The sequence below is a fragment of the Osmerus eperlanus genome, chromosome 21 (genome assembly GCF_963692335.1).
Source record: "Osmerus eperlanus chromosome 21, fOsmEpe2.1, whole genome shotgun sequence".
Lineage (NCBI taxonomy): Eukaryota > Metazoa > Chordata > Actinopteri > Osmeriformes > Osmeridae > Osmerus > Osmerus eperlanus.
In genome coordinates, this window is record NC_085038.1 from 6,519,045 (window position 1) to 6,544,410 (window position 25,366).

The 25,366-nt window shown below is 45.2% G+C and overlaps 5 protein-coding genes across 21 annotated transcripts in view; 2 read left to right on the forward strand and 3 right to left on the reverse strand.

Moving 5' to 3' along the window:
• Positions 1–1,525, reverse strand: part of LOC134007335 (CLIP-associating protein 1-A-like) — a 26,772-nt gene extending 25,247 nt beyond the window's left edge. For all 11 annotated transcript variants that reach the window (XM_062446730.1, XM_062446725.1, XM_062446731.1 and 8 more), the window contains exons 1-2: positions 1,380–1,525; positions 319–787 (exon numbers count right to left, since the gene is read on the reverse strand). In XM_062446730.1, the coding sequence (XP_062302714.1) occupies positions 319–513 (195 nt within the window). In that variant the 5' untranslated portion in view covers positions 514–787; positions 1,380–1,525. The remainder of the gene's footprint in view (positions 1–318; positions 788–1,379) is intronic.
• On the forward strand, positions 1,247–6,049 carry LOC134007339 (high affinity cGMP-specific 3',5'-cyclic phosphodiesterase 9A-like). Its single transcript, XM_062446741.1, has 13 exons — positions 1,247–2,118; positions 2,484–2,633; positions 2,791–2,836; positions 2,966–3,068; positions 3,193–3,332; positions 3,515–3,574; positions 3,655–3,832; positions 3,997–4,119; positions 4,195–4,287; positions 4,569–4,636; positions 4,821–4,923; positions 5,024–5,511; positions 5,719–6,049. Exons 1-12 carry the CDS (start codon positions 2,031–2,033, stop codon positions 5,216–5,218), a joined length of 1,347 nt encoding a protein of 448 aa, XP_062302725.1. The 5' UTR covers positions 1,247–2,030; the 3' UTR covers positions 5,219–5,511; positions 5,719–6,049.
• Positions 6,050–6,714: 665 nt separating this feature from the next.
• clcn4 (chloride channel, voltage-sensitive 4) lies at positions 6,715–11,399 on the reverse strand. The gene is made up of 12 exons (XM_062446740.1): positions 11,220–11,399; positions 10,544–10,698; positions 10,329–10,428; positions 10,025–10,212; positions 9,785–9,907; positions 9,475–9,681; positions 9,253–9,333; positions 8,521–9,066; positions 8,209–8,395; positions 7,587–7,985; positions 7,115–7,331; positions 6,715–6,985 (listed from the first exon to the last, which is right to left on the reverse strand). Exons 1-12 carry the CDS (start codon positions 11,230–11,232, stop codon positions 6,895–6,897), a joined length of 2,307 nt encoding a protein of 768 aa, XP_062302724.1. The 5' UTR covers positions 11,233–11,399; the 3' UTR covers positions 6,715–6,894.
• On the forward strand, positions 11,386–19,257 carry si:ch211-266g18.6 (synaptotagmin-like protein 1). Of its 7 annotated transcripts, none has more exons than XM_062446734.1 (18): positions 11,386–11,480; positions 12,037–12,180; positions 12,695–12,834; positions 13,007–13,152; positions 13,303–13,393; positions 13,508–13,556; positions 13,658–13,700; positions 13,808–14,806; positions 16,541–16,675; positions 16,881–16,948; positions 17,068–17,175; positions 17,297–17,469; positions 17,634–17,739; positions 17,830–17,991; positions 18,168–18,246; positions 18,394–18,493; positions 18,628–18,833; positions 19,009–19,257. In XM_062446734.1, the coding sequence occupies exons 3-18, from the start codon at positions 12,704–12,706 to the stop codon at positions 19,158–19,160; spliced, it is 2,748 nt and encodes a 915-aa protein (XP_062302718.1). In that variant the 5' UTR covers positions 11,386–11,480; positions 12,037–12,180; positions 12,695–12,703; the 3' UTR covers positions 19,161–19,257. The 7 variants fall into 7 exon arrangements, with proteins under 7 accessions (XP_062302718.1, XP_062302720.1, XP_062302721.1 ...); XM_062446736.1 differs by having other exon boundaries at positions 11,394–11,480; positions 13,808–14,296; XM_062446737.1 differs by having other exon boundaries at positions 11,398–11,480; positions 13,808–13,861.
• A 424-nt stretch (positions 19,258–19,681) lies between these two features.
• atp5f1b (ATP synthase F1 subunit beta) lies at positions 19,682–23,747 on the reverse strand. Its single transcript, XM_062447404.1, has 10 exons — positions 23,590–23,747; positions 22,511–22,684; positions 22,229–22,403; positions 21,734–21,855; positions 21,447–21,631; positions 21,178–21,336; positions 20,856–20,978; positions 20,538–20,750; positions 20,235–20,436; positions 19,682–20,131 (listed from the first exon to the last, which is right to left on the reverse strand). The coding sequence occupies exons 1-10, from the start codon at positions 23,690–23,692 to the stop codon at positions 20,034–20,036; spliced, it is 1,554 nt and encodes a 517-aa protein (XP_062303388.1). The 5' UTR covers positions 23,693–23,747; the 3' UTR covers positions 19,682–20,033.
• Positions 23,748–25,366: the final 1,619 nt, after the last annotated feature.

Here is a 25,366-nt window from a genome sequence, read left to right on the forward strand (position 1 = left end):
GAGTTGACTTGATATATAACCTGGTGTAGCAAAGGACTACATAACATGTCATACCCTGGTGGGAGTCAGGCTCAAGTATCTCAATATAGCAGTGCACACAGGGGTCCAACTTAAGGGTTTAGAAACCACCTCAGTCTCTGTACATTTCCTCATGGTGGTAATTCAAAGATCAATGCTACTACTGGGCATAAAAACTGATTGCCAACTGTCAAGTATAATTCACACATCTGTAACAAAATAATTAACAATCAGCTAAAAGACACAAACACAAAAGAGGTGTGTCCAGTATTATTCCTTGGAATATTTTCCTTTACTCACCTTGAAATTGCTAGAATTGACCCATCCAGTAGCCACCCCGTCCACCGTTTTGTCAAGCATGGTCTGGTCCTGTTCCAAGTCCTCTGACTTCTCTGGGTCAAGAATGTAGTCAATGAGCTCCTGGCCTACCTGTAGCCGCCGGCCCAAGTCCTTTTGCATCACCTGCTCCATGCAGTACTCCATGTTCAGCTCCATAGCGCCTTACCAACGATAACACAAAGGCAACGGTGACAGCACACAGAGAAAACCTTTATTGTTTCGACTTCCAGGCACAAAGTTAAGGCCACTTTGTTGACCCCAGCCAGGGGCTGCCCAGGGTTTTTTAGGGCGACTCCACACGATTTTCAGACTGCAAAGTCCAGCCACAGACATAAACTGAGGATGAGGACCATAAAAAAGAAACTGAAGATGAGGACCATAGAAAAGAAAATAACTTCATTCTCCAGTAGTGAACAGCTATCCTGTGAACCTAAAGGGAACACAAAAGGGACACATTTTAACTGAAGGCTAGTCAACTGTTGTTGTATCCTTAGTTAGCTAACAGTTTAAATCCCACGTTATTGTTAGCTTGACACTGACAACAGAAAAGGTTTGTGTCCACTCTCAAATGATAGATAGCAGTCCGTCTAACTAGGTTAGCTAGTCGTGGAACCATAGCCACATCGTTAGCACTAGCTAAAAGGCTAGTGTCTATGTGTATCAATAGGATTTTCTTAACAGTTACACATAGCTCGCTAGCTAGCCTAGTAGTTACCTATATATCTCGTGTCAGTAGCATCGGGTTGGTTATTAATTAATATACACTATAGGCTAGACGGCCACCAAGTTAGATTACCTAGTATTATGTAACATTACACAGCTACGTACAGTAGTGCTACTTGATACGCGCGCCTAGTTATTGATAGTGCTGGCACTACTGTACTAGCTTGCTAGAAGCTAGCTGCCATAACTTCCGCTGCAGCAGAATGGTTAGCAAATCAGCGATCACCTATTGAAATGGCAGAACATCGGAATTATTTTTCGCCAATCTTTATCTGGTTTTGCAATTGGTGGATGATTACCTTATGCACCCTAACACAAGGCGCGTGTCAGCCACAGGCGATGATCAGCTAGCACAAGCTAGCCTGCTTTTCCGATTCTTTAAGAAAAGTCAAGAGCAAGTCACAGGCACATTCGATTAGGTAGTTTGTGAGGCCGTCGGTGCACGTGCACCGGGGATACACCGGGTACAATCACCAGTTTGGGTGTTCGTCGTGTATTGCATTACACAAAGTAGTGACATCTGTATGTGTTATGTTATGCATTTTTTTTACATCAGTATGTCTCTAAAGCAACCATACGAAACTTCCATACAGCCTACAATCATGGTAGCCGCTCCGCACTTGACTGAGCCATGTGACGGGCCATCACCCGGGGGAGCACAAACTATTGTATCACATGGCAATGTCTGCTAGTCTGTATCAATCTTGAATCAATAGTTAGGGCTAGTTGGTTCGGTACAGAACTTGTCCCTAGATCCTGTTCTGATCAAGTTTAGATGAGATAACAGCCTACAATAATTATGAAAAATTACATTATAAGGCGTGTATTGCGTTTCAAGTATTTGCATGAAGGAGGAGGAGGTATTGTGGTGGGTTAACTGTCATCTGCAGTTGTGTTGATTGGTCCTCTATAAATGTATGTCCTGTGGGTAGTGTGCATCTCTCACAGCAATGGCAACACAAATAATTTATTTCATGGTGAGCGGGAGACCAGAGAAAGCAGAGTTTCGGGTCAACTGTTCCACTCAAGATGTTAAAGGTAGGTTTTATGTCTTGTGCTTTGATAGTGGCCGATTCGATAATGGCTCAAGCTGTTGTTTCATGCAGGGCAATCTGAACTGTGCAGAATTGATTATGAGGGAGGTGTTACTCGTTCATGGCCTCATCCGTGAGCTGGGCAATGATTTGGATGTGACAATACAGGATATTTGATGCATAGTAGAAATATAAAGAATCTTTGATGCCTTTAGGTCTAGCTTTCAGTAGTCTTAAGTGCCATGCAGGTGGCTTGGACAGGTCTGAGTGTTGAAGGGTCGGTGTGGTGCTGTCACTTGTGACACTAAATAATAAAGTGTCACATGACTGTGGACGAGTTGAAGACTCTACGTCTCCCACTGTTGGCAGATCTGTTCCAGGCAGCAGCGGAAGCAGGTCCTAATGACATTCTGAAGTTGTATAACTCTAGCGGTAACCTCATCAACATCTCCCCTCAACTGAAGGCTAATAATCCCCAGTCTGCCTACAGTCTGGAGGTGGTGGCCTCAGACTACCACAGTGAGCATCTAAGTTCCCTCTTCCCTGGAGGGAGAGCATAGTATTGATTTCAAGTCTGATGTAGAGCCTCATATTTGGACTATTCTGGCCGAGGACACAGTGATTAAACATACATGCATTATACCTTCATTTTGTTTTTGTGTTTTTTACTCTGCAGATACTGATCTGACTATGTCACTTGAAATGGATAAACTGGAGAAAAGGTCTTGTGAAAGTGATGTTTTATGGCTTATCTTTCACTAAGGCTACAGAATGCCTTGTCTTGGTAACACAATGACTAACCCCTCAGTGCAGCACTGTGCAGTTTAATTTCTCCAACATTTACATCCCAGGTTACAAAGTCTTGAGAGAAAGATCTTCACAGAAACTGGAGCAGTACCAGATGCTGTTTGTGAGTTAAAAGACCAAGTGGAGTCCTTCAGAAACAAACTTGAGGTTTGATTTGACCAACTGCCAGCATTATTAGATAGAAGCGTTAAGCATTTTCCTTATTATGGGTTTAAGTCTCCATCTGCTCTTCTCTCTGATCAATGGGTGTCTCTGTCGCTAACGTGGATAGAACGTGGACCACCTGAGTTGGCTGGGTCTTTTCAAAAACATGTCTGGGGGGATAGACAAATCCTACCCTGCCTCTAGAAGGAACGTGGCCAGCCCTCATGAGGAGCGGGAGCGAGTTCGCGAAAAATTCTTACAGATGAGGTGACCTCATCCCATAAGAACAGTGGCTGTCGTATGGCATTCAGACACATGACATGTTTAGCCATCATATGTTTTGACATAATTCCTATTGTTGAGATTCATGACATGACTACAGAACAGATTTAAAGGTAATGTGCAGGTGGGTTTTAACAGTCTTGTGCCATTGCATGTTGTCTCCTCAGCTCCCTCGAGATCACAGAGGATGTGAAGCAGTACCTCAAAACTCCAATGTTCGACAACTGGTGAGTCCTACTGTAGGGCTCCTATAACTGATATCAAAATACACACACAGACAATTATGACTAAAGTCCTTCCTTGCCAGGCAATGGGAAGATGCAGAGATGCTGGTGCTGCTGCAGGTGATGTTCACTGATCTAGACTTCATGTCAACATTCAACATCGAGCTGGAGGTGCTCCAGAGCTTCCTCTATGAGGTCTACTGCCATTACAACAACATCCCCTTTCACAACTTCAGACACTGTTTTTGCGTCTCCCAGATGGTAAGATGATGTTCTATTTACCCATCCTTGTTATCATGTTGAATGTGCTCAGGAACTTTGTTTGAATGTCATTCAAACAGGTAGAACTGTTATCCAAGCCTAACCCAGCTGTCTTGGATAGAGGCCAAACTGCTATTTAATTTCCCGTTCTACTATTGTTTTAGATGTATGGACTGATTTGGCTAACAGACCTGAGGAATAACATGGACAGTACAGATCTCTTCATCATGCTCACCTCTGCTCTCTGCCATGACCTGGACCATGCTGGTTACAATAATGTCTACCAGGTTAGCCCTGTGTGTTTGTTTATTACAACCGACATGACTTAAAGGTAACATGACCTGAATGATCTTCATTTCCAGATCAATGCTCAAACAGAGTTGGCGTTGAGGTACAACGATATCTCACCTCTCGAAAACCATCACTGTGCCATTGCTTTCAGAATCCTTGCAAAGGTATCTTTGTCTGATTAGCTTCACTTGACTTTTAGATTTATTACATTTACATTACATTTAGTCATTTAGCAGACGCGCTTATCCATACAGTAAGTACAGGGACATTCCCCCGAGGCAAGTAGGGTGAAGTGCCTTGCCCAAGGACACAGCGTCATTTCGCACGGCCAGGAATCGAAAGGGCAACTTTCTGATTATTAGCCCGATTCCCTAACCGCTCAGCCATCTGACCCCCGTTTAGCGCTGTTCCTCCTTCGGTCTAAACCCTGTTCCTTCTCTTGCAGGCAGAGAGCAACATCCTAAAAAACCTGACCAACGAGCAGTACAGAAGGATTAGGGAGGGCATGATCCAGTATGGATTTACACGCACACAAACACACACACACACACACACATAGGGCTACAGTGTAAAAATGAATATATTTAATATATATTTTGCTGCCTTGCCTTGTCTGAAGAATGTAATTACCCAGAATGACCTGTGCTATTGACAAATAAATCTGTCAGACTTAACTTTGACCTAACTTTGTTTTCAGATGTATCCTGGCTACTGACATGGCCAGACACAATGAGATCCTGAACAAGTTTAAATCCGCAGTGCCAGTGTTTGACTTCACCAACAAAGAGCACAAGGATGTGGTGAGAGGAGCTTCGACTTACAGTGCACAAAACCTTCATGGGATCTGCTGGAAATCCTGCTCCTCTGATTGGACATATTCCCTGTCTATTGTAATTGCAGCTCATGAAGATCCTGATCAAGGTGAGTGACATTTCCAACGAGGCCCGCCCCCTGGACGTGGCACGGCCTTGGCTTGACTGTTTGCTCCAGGAGTTCTTCCACCAGGTGATCAGGGTGAAATCCATCCACATGTTCAGCCAATGGAAAGTGTTATTATATGTCTATATTGTTTACCGAGCAGTGTGTTGGGCATAACAGCATCTAGACTTGTATTATTTGTTTAAATCTTCCCTACTGTTGCCCCACAGGCAGAATACATGGTCACATGCCTAGTCAGGGGCTGGTGTTTTACCCCTATTATAACTCACTTCGTGGCCTCACAATCTATATCCGGATTGCAGAGTGACATGGAGAAGCTGGAAGGTCTTCCCGTCTCTCCGTTCATGGACAGAGACAAGGTGTCCAAGCCGTCGTCTCAGACAGGCTTCATTGGCTTTGTGCTTCTGCCTCTTTTCACTGAGCTGACCAACCTCTTCCCCTGCCTGGAGGTGAGCCTCCTGTCTCTACACGAAACACTACTGATACAACTTCCTATGATGTTCATGTGGGAGGTTTGACAACAGCTGGGACTGTAATGTAAATGTTGTGTAAGGGACCCTAAGTGGCATTTGTTAAGCAGCACTTTGGAATAAGGAATGTCTATGACAAATAAAGTTGCACATACACACACTTGACCTCATTCTGTTCGTCCTCAGAAACACATCCTTGAACCAGTACGCAAGGCCCTGGACTATTACAGGGAGATGGAGAAAGCAAAGGAACAGCAGAATCAGAACCCAAGTCCAGAGTGAGGACTTTGACACATCATGGAAGGTGTGATAGTCTTTTAGTCAATTATTGCCATGAGTGACAGTAGATATTTTGGTATACTGTATTAAACTGATTAAATTAGATTTGTTTTGAATTTTACACATGTATCTAGAATAATTGAGTAGCTGTGTGAAATGATGGGGCCTTCAGTAGCTGTTTCAATTAATTGTTACTTAATTTTAATCAAATTAATACATTTGTTTTGTGTTGGTCCAACTTTTGACAAATTGTCTCTTTTATTCAAAGCGAGAACTGGGTACATTGCAAAAAGTATGTATTGTGTGCATCATTTGGAGTTCATTTAGATATACAAACAAAAGTGCAAATAGTAGCTTTTTTTACCTGTTTTAAATTAATAAGAGTAATAAATATCAACAACTAGGACTCCAATGGCAACTTGGATGAGCTACAGTGTTTTAGAAAGAAATACATAAAAAAAAACATAGTATAGGCCAATGTACATAAGCGTATTATCCGACAATACATTCTCCTGGCATTCAAAGTACCATTATTCAGTTAATCAGTAAACTACATTATGGATTAAGAACTTTAACAGTAGCTCCCATATGATTAACTTGCTTGTTCTTTTCTTTATAACACCATTCTGCTTTTGAGAGAAAACAAAAAATGTAACATGATATGCTGTCACCACAGGGTACATTAGATTTTTTAACAATAGAAACTACATAACCTTTGTACAATACCTTTGTTGTAACAGAATTACATTATGTCACACCTATTGATTTTTTTTTGTGTCAGTCAAAGTAACATATTAAACATGGTACAGTTACTCAACCGAGAACTAAATCCAGTAAAATCATAAATAATGGCAGCAGCACATACAACCAAAACAGCGTATCAGCCTAGGATGAGATTGAAGGTGCACCTCTCCTGGCCCTAACCCCCCTATCTCCGTCCCTTGACTGGGAGTGAACATCAAGGGTCTGTCAGTGTCTGAGGACGGAGGGACTCATCACAGGTTTACAGTAGAATTGCACTATTTACACAGTTGGAGGGAAGGACTGGTGGAGATTCTCGGGGGTCCGGAGGCTGTTTGGACACTAGTTGAACATGATGGACTCTGGATCCTGGTTCATCATCTGAGCCATGTGCCGTAACACGTCCTTCTTGGTGATGATGCCCAGTAGACGTCTGGTGGAGGAAAAGAAGATGGAGGCAGAAAGACAGATAAAGCAGGCAAGTTCATCCACCTCAAGAGTAGTGCAGCGGGGCACCTGTTCCGCTGTAAGTGTAAATGCGCTGACGGAAACGACGACTCACCCGCTCCTGGTCACCAGACACTGGCGGAGGCCCAGCTTACGGAAGATATCCACCACCGTCTCCATGGGCGTGTGGTCGGTCACGGTGAAAGGGCTGAGGTTTAGGATGCGGCGCAGCTTGAGGGGCTGAGGGTTACTGGCCGGCAGCTGGGGGGCGTCCTCCGTGAAGTAGACCACGGAGCTGCTCACCACGCCGTCCTGCTTCTGACGGGCGTTCTCTGGGGGGTTGGGACAAAGGGGGGGGTCAGAAGACAACTATGTGACCGGACTTTAGATTGGGTGGAGGGACCTCAGTGGTGGTGGAAAGGGTCAGGCTCTAAGAGGAGACGAGAGAGGAGGGGAAAGGAGGAAAGAAGGAGCTCGAAGTATTCGTTTTGGGTCAGCGGATGACAGACAGAAACAAACGAATCAAGAAAGGAGGAAAGCGTCGACGTCGAGAGAGCAGGCGTGTGTGTGGAGGGCGGGCGTCTTACTGATGGCCAGGGTGAGGTCCCGGCGCTGAACGAAGCCGATGAGGCGCTCCGACTCCCGGGACACGACCACGGGGAAGCCGTTGTAGTCGGTGTCCTTGATGAGCGCCTCCACGTCCTCCACCGTGGTGCTGTCCTGCGTGAGCACGGCCAGCGGGGGCTCGCTGCGGCGCGGGCGCATCACGTCGGTGGCCAGCGTCCGGTGGGTGAACTCGTCGCGCACGTCCAGGTAGGGGTAGCCGTTGAGCTGGATGTGAGACTCGTAGATGCCCTCCTTCCCGAAGGCGTCCGCCACCCACTTGCTGGTGACCGCCGCCGCCATCAGGGGCACGATGTACTCCAGGCCCCCGGTCAGCTCGAACATGATGACCACCAGCGACACGGTCATCCTGGTCACGCCACCTGGAGGGATATCCCAGATTAGCATGGGTTTACATGAAGCCGACCGACCTAACTTTAAAAAGCTTATGGCTTATTCAAAAGGTGTTATTGAATCAAAAGTGTCAACTCTCTTCTCACTGAATGTGTGAAGAAAACCACTAACTGGGACTTGGTTTGGCAGCGTAGTGATTGATCCAGGTTTATCTGTATGGTGAGCTCATCTCCCAGTACTCTGGTCTCTCACCTAGACAGGCAGCGGCCCCCACCATGGCGTACAGGCCAGGAGTCACACAGTCGGCCCCGGGGCGACACCAGTTCTTGAAGATGATCCAGTCGTGATGGTGGTAGGCCATCTGCTCCACGGCGATGCCCACGATGCGCCCAGCGATGGCCCCGACGGCCATACTGGGGATGAAGAGCCCCGATGGGATCTGGAGAGAACACACACACCAACAAGACTCAAGGCACACAAGTCAAGTCTTCAAATCAGACTTCCCTTCACTTCTCCTAGCCTAGACGGAGGGAGAGATGGGTCCGGCAGGGCTAGGATCCTGACCTTCATGCCGAAGGTGAAGATGGTGATGACTATCTTGAAGACGAGCGCGAGCGCCAGCTGCCAGAGGGCCGTGTAGACGCCGGGCCCGGCGGGCCGGTCGGGAATGTCGTCCACCGGGCGGCTCATGTTGGGGTTGTTGATGTAGTCGCACAGCTGGGAGGACTCCAGCGCCCCGCAGTCGTTGAAGAGCTCCGAGATGAGCTCGCTGGTGCTGCGCCGCGTGTACGGGTTAGGGAAGGCCAAGATGGCGGTGATGCCCGTTATGGCGATCACCTCCAGGACGGGGTATTTCCCCAGCTGGGTGGTCTTCCTACGCCGGCACCAGGCGATGTTGCCCCTGATGAAGAGGGTCCCCCACAGGCCCCCGAAGACTCCCAGCAGGATGAAGGGCACCAGCTCAGCCATGTACCAGGGCGTGTGATACTCCACGTAGAACAGCACCAGGCGGCTGTTGCCAAAGGGGTTGATGGAGCGCAGGGTGAAAGCGGCCACTAGGGCGGCGAAAAAAGACCTCCACAGTGTCTTCAGAGGGAAGTAGTAGCTCACCTGTGGACAGACATTATTGTTCAGATAGATCTGTACTGATGCCTGTCATTTAATGTTTTATACCATGGTCTGGGTGAATACTCAATTCTGATTGGCTGCAGGGGTGTCCATTATCAGGTGATAATGTACACTGCGTCGGGCATTATCCCTTACATATTTGTTTATGTGGGGGACTAGCATGCATACCTCCTCCAGACTGAAGAGAACCCCTCCTATCGGAGCTCCGAAAGCCACTGAGACGCCAGCGGCTGCAGCAGCAGACAGCACCTGCACAACACACCCAGCCCAGCCCGCACATCAGCCACAGAGCTACCGCTAGCACAGCGCCCTTTAGAGGAACACTGTCAAGATCATGTTGGAGGTCACTGTGAGAGTTGGCACCAGTGGTTGCGTGAGAGCCAGGCGTACCTCGCGGCGCTTGCCCTCGTTCTTGCTGTACTTTGAGAAGAGGCTGCAGAAGAGGTTCCCGCAGCAGCAGGCCACGTGGACCAGAGGCCCCTCCTTCCCCAGGCTGAGCCCAGAGGACACGGCCAGCACCAGGGTGACCGTCTTGATCAACAGGGTCCACTTCCCCAGGTAGCCCCGGATGATGAAGCCACTCAGAATGGTCTTGATCTGCATGAGACAGACACATCATCCCTATGCTGTATTCACAACAGTGGATATTCACATTTGGGTTATACAGCTTTAAATGTAAATGGTAATAAGTCACACTCACCTCAGGAATTCCTGACCCACAAGCATAAGGGGCAAAGACTCGCACCAAGGACACAGCCAGGAAGGAGAATAAGAGTGCCCACAGCACATATAAGAAGTAGTTTAACAGATATGCGCCAGCACCCTGGGGAATGTTAACAGAGGCATGGAATAAGCTCAGGGGCAAGTCCAGCTACTTCAGCAATCTGTCCTCAGTGCCGCAAATGGAGAACGGAACACAGTGATGTGCAGCTGAGCTGACCTCTGAGTGACCTGTCATCAGCTCTGCCCACTTCTGCCACTGTGGACACTTGTCCCGGTCGTCAAAGGTGGTCTCATTGGAGGTCCAGCAGCACTGCTCGTGGCTGTACCAGAAGGCTGACAAACACACACCCTCCTTGAGGTCCGTCATCCAGTCCACAGCTAGGTCTATGACTCCCGCCAGAGTACCTGCGTGGAGAGGTTCACACACGCAAACACAAATTGAGGAAACTGATTTTAAACTAAATTTGACCCAAAACCTAGAGATGACAAAACATTGTGAGACAATAGTTTGTTTTTCACACCTGAGAGGAGCCCTATGAGCAGCATCACCACCCATCCTGACCAAGCATCCAGCAGACTCTTGATTAGTTCCCAGATGGACTCTTTACTCTTGATGGTAATCTAAATTTAAGGGGGTTGACACAAGGGGATGATGATAGAAAAATATTATATTGAAGTTTTAGGAGTACAGGGGCCAGTTACAAAGACATAGATAGACTTGATCTGATGTATTCACCTTCCTGTGGCGGTCTGTGTCTCTGGACTTCTCTCTCAGCCAGTCAATAGTGTGAAAGTCTTCATAAGTGCCGACATCTGGGAAGGGCTCATCAAGGAAGTCCATTAGGTTCCCAGCGCCATTGAGCTCCTCTGTGGGAGTGGCACTGCTGGCCCCTAAGACCAAACACAGAAAAGTCAGGACTGACTTCATTCTCCAAGACAGTGACAGGAGTGATGTCACACACAACGTCACCCACAACGTATACAGAGTGTTATACCGAAAAGACAAGACATCTGACAGGCCTCAGTCACGTCATCATGAATGAAATGTATAATTCATTCGATGCAATTGCAATAAACACTTACAATTTTAAGATTATTGGGTATATACAGTAGAAAATGGAATAGTATACTGTTGCTAACTAGCCAGCTAGTTAGGTACGTTGGTTTGTTTTTTTCTTGTGTCAGAGAAACCTGGATTTAAGACATTGGCATGCCATTAATAAGCCAATAAACTTACATCCTCTATCATGACGAGCAAGATACACAATCTAATATTACAGTCGTTAGCAAGTTATACTGATAATAACTTGTACAGTTCTAAACGTTGCAGACAGCTAAGCTAGCAAGCTCGTTTTTAGCATGCTCATGACTTCAGAAGCTTGCAATTGAAATGTTTCTAGCTATTGCCTTACCGTCTGCTTCCATGGTCCCTTCTGTTCTATAAAATGTGTAATAACTATTAGCAATGTAATTTATTTTATGTAACTGTCACATGCGTGGTCATGTTTCTACATTGCATTTGCTTTGTTTAGCTAGCTAGATCGCTGTGACACAAAACAAATGGGGAGGAGAGATTTCTGGTCTCCCACAATGCATTTGCTCGAGCAGGCAGCTCGTTATCCTGGTTTGCTACAGTCCACGACAGCATTCTGTTTATAGCCTACTAAGTAAAGGTAAACTAGTTGTATAAGAATGAATGAATAGGTATGATTGTTGGAATAATTTGCATGATATTATTTTGTATTTTTTATTGGCGCTGTTAGCAATAACATCTGCCACAAGGAGAATCAGGGACAGAAACAGGGACATCTTGTGGACAGCAAATGTAAAGTTAAACCTGAAGTTTAGATTCATGAAGGGCCAGATAAATAAAGTCAGATTCCTCTGCGGATTTTAACTGAACTTTGATTTAACTTTTGTAATGCAGCATAATGTTACAGGGTACCGTTCAAAAATCAGGTATTGGATTGGTTGTTAGAAACAGACTCGAGCCTTAGGTATTGCGCTACTTTTTGTGAACGGAAAGTGTATCCTTTACTTCCAAAAAATGCATTCAGTAGCCTATCTGTTGGTGATGACAGCACGCAATGTTGAGAGCATACATTCACCGACTCCACTGCTATAGCCTATGCCTTAAAGTCATTCAATCTTAGAAAAATAATATGGTTAAAATGACACTACAAACATTATCAGGGTGTATCAGGATTTGTGCCTTGCATGTTTTCACAGGTCTTGGGTGTGTCTGTCAGTGCATAACTATTATGCCTTGAGGTAGAATTTCAGGGAGTTTTTTTATCAAGGACAAAGATTCAGGAGGGCGTTTACTGTGGTGAATCCCTCCTCAGTCAACTAAAGGAACAGCTGACATCAGTTGTAAGTAAATAACTTTCATCCATTTACCATGTATCATTTGATTTTAGAAAAGCAGTTAGGCGATGAATACAGTGTCCTGTATTTAAGACTTTTTTATTTTAAAATGCAAGTCTAAAAGCGTGCACTTTATACAAGCTTAAATAGTATGTGGAAGGGTGTGTTAACTTCAGCTTTAACTTCCTGTGAATCATTAACTGTATATTTGCTAAGTTTGACAGCCATCCAGACACACATTCCCCAGCCAAAGAGTTAGTCATATGTACGAGATGTGAGAGATTCAAGTATATCCTGATATTAGCCATTTAACACATGCAATATTAAGTGTCCGCAGAGCTTGTCTTTCACCAGTCAGGGTATCTTTTCCATTTCCTTCTACAGCTAGTTTAACCAGTTTTGTATGTTCTTTGTTGATGTACACACGTGTTGTACGTTGTCAAGCTGTGTCCTTCGGTCTGCCCTTCTATTTGTGACTTTTTTTCTGTGAACCACAAAACATTCAAGGTTTTGCTTCCAGGTTGATATCATGATGAAGTCCAACAGAGATTTATCAGAGGATCTGGACCTGAGCTTCCTCTCCACTGATGAGGAGATGGCAATTCGGCAAGTGCTTCAGAGAGATGAGAATCTAAAGAGACAAGAAACTGGGCGCATACGGTAAAATAATTACATTTTGGTCAAGGTGCAGTTGTGTTGTAATTGTTGAAGGTGGTTTGTTGTTGGATTATAGGGTTTGAAATATATTGCAATGAATGTCCGCCATTATTCAGTAGTTTCAAAGTGTACTATTTCCTTTTCTTGTCAGTTTTTAACTGTTTATTGTTATCAGGCGACTGCGTCTGTCCATCCCTGATCCTAAGAAGCTCAAAGTCATGACAGGAGAGTGGTTTGAAGAACTCAGGACTTGTCGCTATGGGCGGCAGTCTGATGTGACTGAGGTGGTTAGGTCTTCAATGAGGAGAAAGAAGACAACAGGTACTGTATGCTTCCATAACCCCACTGATAGTAACAAGGCTCTGTCACTCCTATTTTTAACCCAGGAAGTATAGTCGATAGCGAATGTACTGCAGTTATATAATCAATAGAGGCTTGGGCGTTATGGTTTGACTATTGTGATCTCTGCAGTACCTAGGGGTAGTCCCTATCGTGACACCAGAAAAACTGACCCCAAAGGAGAAGACATGAAAACCGACTCTCAAACTAAGACATCTGAGTTGTAAGATACAGTAAAAGATCCGTAGAGGCCATATAGTTGTTTAACTTTAGCACTTGTTTCTCATGCTGCTCTTAATGTATGAACTTGCTTTCTTTCTTTTGTCACACAACATAGCAAAACACTGAATACTAGTTTTCTAAATCCTGCGTTTCGTGAAGAAAAGGTGTGTCTTACTGCTTTTTTTCCAAACCTTATCGAAAGCCCTCACAATATATCTACAGTACATTCATTGATTCTATTGTTTCATACTAATCAATTCCTCAGGTTAAGTTGGAACTCTCTGAAGAGGAAAGTGCTGCAAATGAAGGTGAGTGCAAAGCATTTAATAAACTGACTAGGGATACATTTATTTCTCTGACCTTTGTACTCTGTGTACACAAATAGAACCCAAGTTAACACCTTTGTTTTATACAGACGTCACCACTGTTGACATTCCTGAATGGAAGACCCCACCCTCTCAGAAGTCTTGTGAGCAAACCAGTAGAAAGGGAATCAGCCCCAACCCTCTTCTATTAACAAAGCACCAGGATATAGACTACTTTAGCACTGCCAACCCAGACCATCCATCACCAAAACCCAGAACCCTCAAGACGTCCTCCTTCCCTGTCGAGGAAGTAGCCCCTAAGTCTCAGTCCACCCTCACCACAGAGTCTGATCCCAGCCCTCCACCCGAACCAGGACCAGAACCACTGGATGACATCACATACCTGGAGTCCACCCGCAAATTGGTCCTGCCCCCAGAGATAAAGGATGACCCAGAGCAGAGAAGCCCCACCGTGTCTGTGGACCCAAACACATGGACACAGCCTGCGGTCGAGGACCACTTCATAGAAGTCAACATAACAGACAAGAGCCCTGACAAGACTCCTACAGTGGTAACATTACCCAGCGACAGCATACAGGGTAGGTCAGCGCATAGATTTGGTGCTACAATGGGAGAGAGAGTTACTACTGAGAGTCCATCTGGTGGTGACACAGAGAACAGGTCGGAGGAGAGACCAAATGCAGGAAGAGGTGTTGAATGTGCTGACCACAGCAAGTCTGTGGAGGGCGCTATGCAGGCTGGTCCACCTCACCTTGAAGAGGTTCCATTTGAGCCTTACAATATGAAGCATGTTTCAAAGAAGCCAAATAAAGACCCCAAACCAGAAGAGGCTCAGAGCCACAGTGAACCATCGTTCAGATCTCTCCAGTCAACCTCTGAATATAACCCCTTCTGTACAACAGAGGTACCTGTATCTGTAGAAGGCCCCCAACAGTCGCCCCAAAAGAAAGCCCAGGTTTCTGTGGAGCCGAACACATGGAAACAGCGGGAAGTGGATGGAGACTTTATACAGGTCAACTTGGCAGACGAGGGGCAGTCCCCTGAAAAGACTCCTAAAGGTGTAACATCACCCAGCAACAATACACAAGGTATGTCAGAGGAGCATAGATTTGATGTGGAGCGTTCAGAGCTCCAGTTTGTCCCGACTCCATCTGTTGGGACGTTGGTGCGAAGCAGCCGAATTAAGCCTCAGTCAAAACAGGAGAATTTCACAATAGGAGAGATAGTTACTGCTAAGAGTCCACCTGGTGGTGACATGGAGAACAGGTCAGAGGAGAGGCTACATTCAAGAAGTGATGATGAATGTTCTGACCATAGTCTGACCAAGTCGTCTTCTAGAACCCCACCTATAGAGGGCGGTAATCAGGCAGGTCCTCCTCACCTCATAGAAGTTCCATCTGAGCCGTATATATTTAAGCAAACTAAGCCTGATTCAAGGAAAGGTAAAGAAATCCAAGAACCCAAACCAACAGAAATTAAGAGTCACAGTGACCTACCGTTCAGACCTCTCCAGTCAACCCCTGGATATAACCCTTTCTCAACATCAGAGGTACCTATATCAGTAGGAAGCACTCAACAGTCACCCCAGGATAAATCACAAAGCATAAAACCAGTGGGCAAATCAGTTGACACAGACAATTCCCTTGATATAAGGGACGCCAAATCTGAGATTACAATATTGTCCTCATTTGTAAATCCTTCTCTTGTTGTTGCTTCTATGAATGACAAGGTTGAATTATCCATTACCCCAGCAGAAAACAGGAGCATGGACAAAGATGTTATCAGGAATTTAAGCAAGGATCTTTACCCTGACACTAAGGTGGTTGGTGGTGACACTCATCACACAGAAAAGGATCAAAGTCGATTTACAGGCCAGACTCATGAAAAAACCCCTAAGGAGGTAAAATTAACCAGTGACATTTCACAAGGTATGTCAGAGGAGCATATGTTAGTTGTTGAGAATACAGAGTTCCAGTTTGTGCCAACTCCATCTATTGGGTTGTGGGAGGGAGGCGGCCGAATTGAGCCTCAGTCAAAACAGGAGAATCTCACAATAGGAGAGACCGTTTCTACTAAGATTCCATTTGTTGGTGACACACAGAACAGGTCAGTGGAGAAACTAAATGCTGAAAGGGATGTTGAACGTAAGTCGTCTTCTAGAACCCCACCAGTAGAGGGTGGTAAGCAGGCAGGTCAACCCCACCTCAAAGAGGTTCCATCTGAGCCTTACATTCTCAGGCATCCCAAACCAGAAGAGGCTCGGAGCCACAGTGAACTGCCCTTTAGCCTGCTTCAGTCAACACCTGGCTATAACCCGTTCTCTACAACAGATCAATCTATGTCTGTAAGAAGCCCCCAACAGTCAGCCGGAGAGAAATCACAAAGCATAAAACCAATGGACCAGCCATTTCTCAAGGATGATTCCCATGCCATAGGGGAAGTTAAATATAAGATGACAACATTGTCCTCACCTGTAAATCCTCCTGTTGTTGTTGCTTCTGTAAATGAAGAGGTTGAATTAGCCATCACACCAGCAGAAGACAGTGACGAGGCCGTCAACAATTTGAAAAAGGATCTTTACCCTGACACTGAGGTGGTTGGGGACAAGAGTCATGACACAGAAAAGGATCAAAGAGTATTTCCAGAAGTCTTGGATGTGAGAAAGTTGGAGCATGTTCAGATCCCTGTAAAGGTGGAAAGAGAAGAGTCTACAGAATCACAGAGTGAAGCAATAGTTAAAGCACCAATTGCAGTAAATGTAAAAGAGATGGAAAGGCCTAAAGAAGAAGCCACATCAGAAACCAAAATGTTTTTAATTGCAGATTCTGTTGTCACCAAGTCATCAAAAGTCCCTGCTGAGGTTTCCACACAACAAGCCAATCAGGAAGCTGGGAAATATCCCATCCCCACCATACTGCTCAATTCATCTCAGTCTCCAATAACAGAGGAAGTTAAAGGTAGGCAAGGTCACCCCTAGTTATTTGTAAATGTTGCGAGTCAGTGAGATTGTCACAGCTTTCAATCATTGGCCTATGCTTGAGCAGATGCAAGCCCATGGTAACCCTTATTACACAGATATTATTTAATACTCCAAGCTTTGCAATATTAAGGACTTGGATCAAATTTTGGACAAATAAATATTCACATTCTCCCTCAACACAGGTTTAGGAAATCGGAGAAAAGTTCTGGAAGTTTCTTCCGTGAGTGGCTCATCACTGGGAAACTTGGAGGTTAGACATCCATATGCAGAAAAACATTCACATTTCTCCTTTTCCAATCAGGAAACTTGCAGGCAATGAACAAAGTAGCCCATTAACCGCTCACCGTGTTCCTGCTGTGTTCCCCTCAGAATGAGACTGTGGACTCAGATGACGACCACACCTCAGTTTCTAGCCAAGGCTCAGACTTCTCTGACAGACAAGGGTATGGCAGTACCTTGTCCTTATCACACTCTGGGGTAAGGTCATCTTGTATTTATAAAAGTTTCATTTTTGTCTACCAGGTGTTGAAGTTTTGTATTCATAAAGACAGGTTGTATTGACAAGATGGCTTTTTTGACTGTGCTCTCTGCCCTTCAGCGCACTGGCAGTATGCTAAGTGTGTACAGCGATGCCGGGGATTTTGGGAATGTGACAGTCCAGGGGGCTGTGGAGTTTGCCCTGAGGTACAGCAAGGAAGGAGAGTTCATTGTCACTGTGGAACAATGTCTGGATCTGGCGTTCGCTAATGCCCGCAAAAAACGGACAGACCCGTAAGCTTGATACACAAACACAGACATGCACATAAAATATATGAGCTGTTTTTCCCATACACAAACAAACCCAACCTCTAGCTACACAAATGTGCGCACACACACACTGAGGTCTTAACAAGTATGTTGTGTGTGTGTGTGTGTATTATGTGTCTAATATTCAGATATGTAAAGACCTACCTCCACCCTGACAAATCGCACAGCAGCAAGAAGAAGACCTCGATCAAAAAACGAACTACCAACCCAGTCTATGGTGGAGAAACACTCAAAGTAGGTGCATTGCTGATACAAAAACACGGAACGACATTTGCCCTATAGGAACAGATCAAAACAATTCTACATTTATTTTGTGTTCCTCAGTATAAAATAAAGATGGAGGAGCTGAAAGGCAGGACCCTCAACCTGTCTGTCTGGCACAACGATTCCCGAGGTAGAAATGTGTTTCTGGGTCAGGTGGAGATCAACCTTAAGACCTGGGACTGGGGCCATGAGGCCCTAACCTGGTACAACATGCAACCAAAGGTACTGTACACACCAATTGTTATTTCTTAAGAGTGAAAGGGGAAATACAAAGACCTTGATGATCAATAAGACAACATTACTGCTCAGTGATGTAAGGATAGAAAGGCTACCCTATTGAAATCAAGGTTAATGTTCAAATATTGTGAAAAAAGGATCACCAATGTTGTTTGTTGTAGAGTTCTGAGGGTCAAGAGGTCTCTGAGAACCATGGAGTGTTGACGGTTGCTCTGAAATACCTTCCCCCTGGATCAGCAGGTAGGGCTGGTCATCTGATAAGGACTAGTGCAATAATTCATTTAGTAAATTGTTGAAAGGACATTTATCACTTTCACCTGGTCTGGGTATATATATATATATATATCTCTGCCTAGTCATGCTGACCGGTCCTATCCTGTCCCTCAGGCATTGCCAGGCCAGACTCAGGGGAGATCCACGTGTGGCTGAAGGAGGCCAGGGAGTTGCGGAAGCTCAAGGCTCAGGGCGTGGATTCCTTTGTCAAGTGGTGAGTGAGGGAGACACACATTCAGGGCTAAACATTGCCTCGATATAGTAAGAGCTCAAACCTTTGTGCCACTACTTTCATTGGTGACATCTCAGTCTGCCTTGGTCCGTTCAACACATACACCATCTCTGTAGTTACATGCTGCCAGACACGAGCAAGAAGAGCCGCCAGAAGACCCGCGTGATGAAGAAGAGTCAGGAGCCGGTGTATAACCACGCCATGGTGTACGATGGCTTCCGTGACGACGAGGTCAGAGAGGCGTGCTGCGAGCTGACTGTCTGGGATCAAAACAAACTGTCCAATCAGTTCCTGGGAGGGGTCAGACTTAGCTTGGGCACCGGTAAGTTAATGAACTGATCAACACTAATAGTTGATGTTCCAATTCTGAGTCATAAATAACTAAGTGTGTACCATGAGCTTTTGATCTAGCTCAATGCTAGTTTCTGACTTGCAAGGCATTATGCAGTTTTAATGAATGGTTCCTCCAAGTCTTTAGTAACACATTGTGACTACAGGGCAAAGCTATGGCAAAAAGGTGGACTGGATGGACTCATGGGACCAAGAGATTGGGCTGTGGGAGAAGATGCTAGCCAGTCCAACCAGCTGGGTGGAGGGAGAGATGCCCCTTCGCTCCGCTATGACTCCAAGGAAAAAGAGCCTTCGTTAGGTGATGGGACTGTGAAATAAAGATTGATACATGTTAAACTTTGCCAATCTCAGATGGTTGTGATCTAGATGTAACAATAAAATAATTTAGCAATGAATAGCCTTTGGAATTGTCCTGGTGTTCTACACCCCATCCTGAAGTTTACAGAACTGCAATGGGTACACCAATTTTTATGAAAATATTTCAGTCATCACTTTAGGGTTCCAGTAATGATCAAAGCTATGTCAGACAACCAAGCAATTGCAAATCAACCGTTGGTACCAAACACCAAGGCTGTAGTAGGCTTATAATTTCGGACAGCGTGCGTGGTTGCCTGTCGTAGCAAGTTTATATTTTTATATCAATATATTGAGGGGGACATTTTGACCAGATTTGAATATGGGGGGGGGGGGGGGGGGGAACATGTCACCCCTAATATGTATTATGATAACAGCCTTGCCAAACACTGCACCTGGCTCTTGAAGACAGATTCAATACACACAATTAAGGGTTTCATAAAAATAGGCAAAGGAATGACTGCATCCTTGAACACATTTTATTTCCCCATTTGCTTTCGACTATCAAGCAACATTGTACAGAAAGCTTACAATGGCCAATGAGCACAACCTAGTGTTCCTTTAGGGTAAAACATGACAACACCCTTAAGATTTAACCTTTTTTTCTACAACACTTAAATATACAGGAGTCAAACCCAGGTTGTCATATGTCAGACAGATCTTTATTCCATCTCATTTCATTGGAAACATTAAATATAACTTTTCAGAATGACGAGACAGGTACAATTTTTGTATGTGAATGTTTTACAAAGCAAGAGCTCCTACCACAGGACCATAATTTCTCCCTCCCCTTCACAACAGTAAAAGACTGATGAGTTTATGAGTGCTCTTCAGCCAGTTTCGCAGCCTTCTCGACCACCTCCTCGATGGCGCCCACCATGTAGAAGGCCTGCTCTGGGAGGGCATCGTACTCACCTGGAGAAAGTTGCCATAGTTAAACAGACAATCGGAATGGCCTCATAGGCACATGAAATAGTCAGGTAACTACACAACTGAAGGACCCCTAACTGGTACATACCATTCAGAATGCTCTGGAAACCAGAAATGGTTTCCTTCAGGGGCACCAGTTTGCCCATGTGACCAGTGAACACCTCAGCCACCTGGAAGGGCTGGGACAAGAAACGCTGGATCTTGCGGGCGCGTGACACGATCAGCTTGTCCTCCTCAGACAACTCATCCATACCCAGGATGGCAATGATATCCTGCAGGGACTTGTAGTCCTGAAGGGAGAGAATCGTAAGCACATTGGTCGGCATCATCCTGCACCAACCAAAAAACGGTTCTTTCCATCCATGGGTGGATAGAAAGCAACCTAACAAACCTGGAGGATCTTCTGCACGCCACGGGCGACGTCATAGTGCTCAGCTCCGACAATGTTGGGGTCCATGATACGGGAGGTGGAATCCAGAGGGTCCACGGCGGGGTAGATTCCCAGCTCAGCGATGGCACGGGACAGCACAGTGGTGGCGTCCAAGTGAGCGAAGGTGGTGGCTGGGGCGGGGTCAGTCAAGTCATCAGCAGGCACGTAGATGGCCTTTTAGGAGGGGAAAGGCTTGGTTAAGTACACAGGTTGTACTCAGACAATCCCTAATAGGTGCTGATAAGGAATAGATAGTACATAGCGGGAATACCGTTTTACCTGCACAGAGGTGATGGAACCCTTCTTGGTGGTGGTGATTCTCTCCTGCATGGTACCCATGTCAGTGGCCAGGGTGGGCTGGTAACCCACAGCAGAGGGGATACGACCCAGCAGGGCAGACACCTAGGAGGTGACATGATAAGATATGTGCCATTTCATGTGTCTACATATCGTTTGTGCCCATCTGTATTGTTTAAACAAAGCATTCATAAAAAAATAAAAGTTCAACAATTGAGATTGGAGAAATCAATGATTTGAATGCAAATTGCTTGCTTAGTCAGCCTGTGCTGAAGTTAGACGAAGGTTTGACCCCCTAGCTGACCTCGGAGCCAGCCTGGGTGAAGCGGAAGATGTTGTCAATGAAGAGCAGCACATCCTGACCCTCCTGGTCACGGAAGTACTCAGCCACAGTCAGGCCAGTCAGGGCCACTCTGGCGCGGGCACCTGGGGGCTCGTTCATCTGTCCGTACACCAGCGCTACCTGGAGGGAGGAGAAGGGGTTCAAGTTAATGAAAAGTTTCCAGTGTAAAACAATTACTTAAAACACTAGTTGAAAAGTAGTCAAACAAAAATACAAGGCCTGGTCTTCACCTTGGAGGTGGTGTCTTTCAGGTTGATGACACCAGACTCAATCATTTCATGGTACAAGTCATTTCCTTCACGGGTACGCTCTCCCACTCCGGCAAACACAGAGTAACCACCATGGGCCTTGGCCACGTTGTTAATCAGCTCCATGATCAGCACAGTCTTGCCCACACCAGCACCACCGAACAGACCTAAGGCAAGCAGTCAGTTTATTACAAGTTAGATTCATTACTACCATGAGATGCCTTCTGCTTGTTTCACTGGAGTGTGTGAAAGGTTGTTGTTGAACGTACCAATCTTGCCTCCCTTGGCATAGGGAGCCAGAAGGTCCACCACCTTGATGCCAGTAACCAGGATCTCCTGCTCCACACTCATGTCGGTGAACTCTGGGGCCTCAGCGTGGATGGGGGCAGTGCTGAGAAGGAACAAAGTCAAGTCCATCCCATCAGATCATTTGAGAATTCAAAATAAATGATGAGTCGTTCTACCCTCTACAAGGGTAGAACGAGTCTACCCTTAACCCTTGTGTTATCTTCGGGTCATTGTGACCCATCAGTCATTGTGACCCACCGTCGTATTGCGACAACTTTACCGCATACAAAAACAAAGTGAAGCATTTTCTTTTAACCGTTGGGCCGTCTCAGACCCCCCACATGGCAAAGGTTAAAAGAAAATTTTTATATTGGGTAAACACAACGATAGTTCGTTATGAACCTTTGGGTCATGTGACCCGAAGGCAGCACAAGGGTTAAGAATACTGGAGTTGAATATCTGTTAACAAAACGTACTGCTTGGTGGAAATTGGACCCCTCTCATCAATGGGCTCTCCAATAACATTCATGATTCTTCCCAGAGTCTCAGGCCCAACTGGGATTCTGATGGGGGCACCAGTGTCCAGAACCTTCTGCCCACGGACTAAACCTTCGGTACCATCCATAGCAATGGTGCGCACGGTGTTCTCCCCTGTGGATAGACATAGTAGTTAATAATGCTACAATGCGCTGCATGGTTGGAACTGACATCAATCGTAACCAAGAAGTAGAGTAAAGGTTGAGGAGATAGTTACTCACCAAGATGCTGTGCCACTTCCAGAACGAGTCTGGACTCGCGGCCAGCGACCTCGAGAGCATTGAGGATGGGAGGGAGGTCGTCGTCGAACTGGACGTCGACAACGGCACCGATGACCGCTACGATTTGCCCACTAGCGGCGGCGGCGGCGACAGCTGGAGCTGCATAGTCTCTCCCTGTTAAAGTTAAACCAGTGTGGAAGGTAAGAAGTACAATCAGAAACCAAACAAATTACAATGACTTTGCCATATTGACATTAGTCAATTAAATTAACTGCAGAGCACAATGTGACGCTCCATCATTGCTGCAGACGATTGAAATAAAGCTGCGCTACGCAGGCTGTCTCAATGTCAAGTATTCTCGGCCATGTTACGCAGGCAATCTTATCCACTCCGTTAGGGAATACATTACATAATTTGTATCTAAATTATAAATGGCATTTCCACTGGATCCCCTTGGCCCATGAATCACATTTAACTTAACTAGCTAAATGTCACACATATTCTGCTACCAAGACGTACTACCTACTGTAGCTAACCCAAACGCACTAGCTAGCTTTATTTGGGAGGTCGAACGTTGTCAAGATCACCATGTAGCTACATAGCCTAGTTAAATTGCTACCCAATTACATGGTATATTATTATTTATCATTATCACCAAAATACTACACATTTACCATTTCACATTGACAACGTTTATTGGTTATTGTCTGTCAAGCAGCACCATCTAAGAACTTCGCAAGCAGTTGCTAATAAGATAGCTATGCTAGCGCGAGCCACCATTCACATGTCGCAACAAAGGTCATTCCTGTTTGGATGAAAGTCAGGACTTAAAGCCATCTACAACATGGCAATACTAATATAGTTTACATAAACTGCATCAATGGCAAATGTTAAGAGTTTCAAAACACGACGCGTTTCATGACGTTATCGTTTAAAAAATATGAGGCCTTCTCAACTGACAGCAGGCGTGTTCCTCGCGAGTTAGCGAAGTTAGCATAATCCCTGTCCTCGAACTCTGCACAAATAATTATTTCCTTATGCATTTTCGCACCAAAAATATTCATGCATGTTGGACATACGTGAGAGAACAGCTGGGGATCCAACGAGGGCCTTCAGTGGATGAACTCCAGGCTTCAGAGCCTGCAGAGCCCCGGTGCAGCAACGTCCCACAGCTCCTAACATTGTCAAAATGGCTGAAGGTGGAAAGAGACAGAAGAACTTGTGGCTTTATAATGAAGGACCGGGAAACTGAACTGAGCGTGCGCGAAACGTCAGAGGCTATACGGAGCAGGCGCACTTATCAATGGCGCTGTTGGCATTCCTCTGGACTGTACATCTTGTACATTAATGTTCAACAGTTAACAAAGTTCACCCAGACACACTACTTTGTGAAGTGCATTTGTATAGCATGTGTCAGAGAAATTATAAGAAACTCCCATAGCTCTAACATCAAACTCAAGGTCAAACTGACATAACTAAGAGAAAATAGTTGAATTATTTCTATGGTGAAAGTTGTGTAGGCCTACATATTGTAATGTCGGACATAAATACGAAGAGTGTTGACTTAAGGGATCGGTCTGATTGTCCCCCCATGCTGACACCTTCGATCTTCTTGGTGCATGGCATACACTCTCTCTTTCTCTGTGCCCAACATGCAGGTAGGACAGGCACACATCAGGGCCTGAAGTAACAAGCGGTTGTACAGGATATTCCATCACAGTCCTTCCAGAATGTGATGGAAAGGGGCCACTGCTCATCTACATTACTTCTCTCTCTCTGTGTCTATCTGTCTGTCTCGCTAGATCACTCTACCCCACACACACCCACCAGACAGGTCATCACCACCATGGAGACATTGAATGCCAAGTGCTCAAACTATTGAATTTGCTATCTTGACACTTTTTGTCCACTAGAGTGTAGTGTTGCACAAGGTGGGTGCACCTTGTGCAACACCCGTCTCGCAGACGGGAGAACAATGGTACTGAGAATTTTGTAGCATAAATAATAGGGTAGCTAATTGAGATTTGTCTACAAGGCTTTTTCAATTCTTAAGAACATTTATGAAACCTTCAGTCTTTTATGATTTCCATGCCCCTGCTCCTTCAGACTAGAGGAGACGATGATTGTAGCAATGCTATTTCAATTGCTATTATATTTTGCTATACATCACCATCAATCATGGTCATACACAGGCCAATTGAGTAATTATTTTGAATTAATAGAGATGTTTGAAACATATCTAAGATTGCACTGTTCAGAAGCAGGATGATGGGATGTGTAGAGAGTGCTCTAATCTGGATCCCACAACCATCCACTGCTTTCAGACAGCCACAAATATATATCCTCTTATGTTCACCATTCCAATGGAAATGACTCAGCAATGTTTTGTGTGAGCGTCTGCTTTGCACATGCTCTAAATCTGTTTGAACAGACACCTTTCTAATTGATCATTTGGTCATCTTCTTCTGCTTCAGGGCAGTCTGTGATTTGACCTCATCACAGAACTCACTCTGGTGGTGACCCCTGCATTTTGACAGACATTTTACCTGGATCTCTTTTTTGGAAAACATGTGTCTCCTGTTTTCCAGCATGTCTCACCAAGCACTTCAAAGCTAATAAAGACAGAGATGGGGTTGTGGCACACAGGACATGGATGGGTTGTATTTTAAAGACATATTGTGTAATTTGTCAGTTTTCCTCAAATAAATCTGGGGTAAGAACATGTTGGAACATGGGTGTGTTAAAGCTACATTGGGGTCCTTTTTTTAGATATTGAGCAAGGATGTCAAGATCATTGTTTGAATTATTGATTATTATTGTTGAGTCAGTCACCCAGGACAGTGATTGTGCATTGTA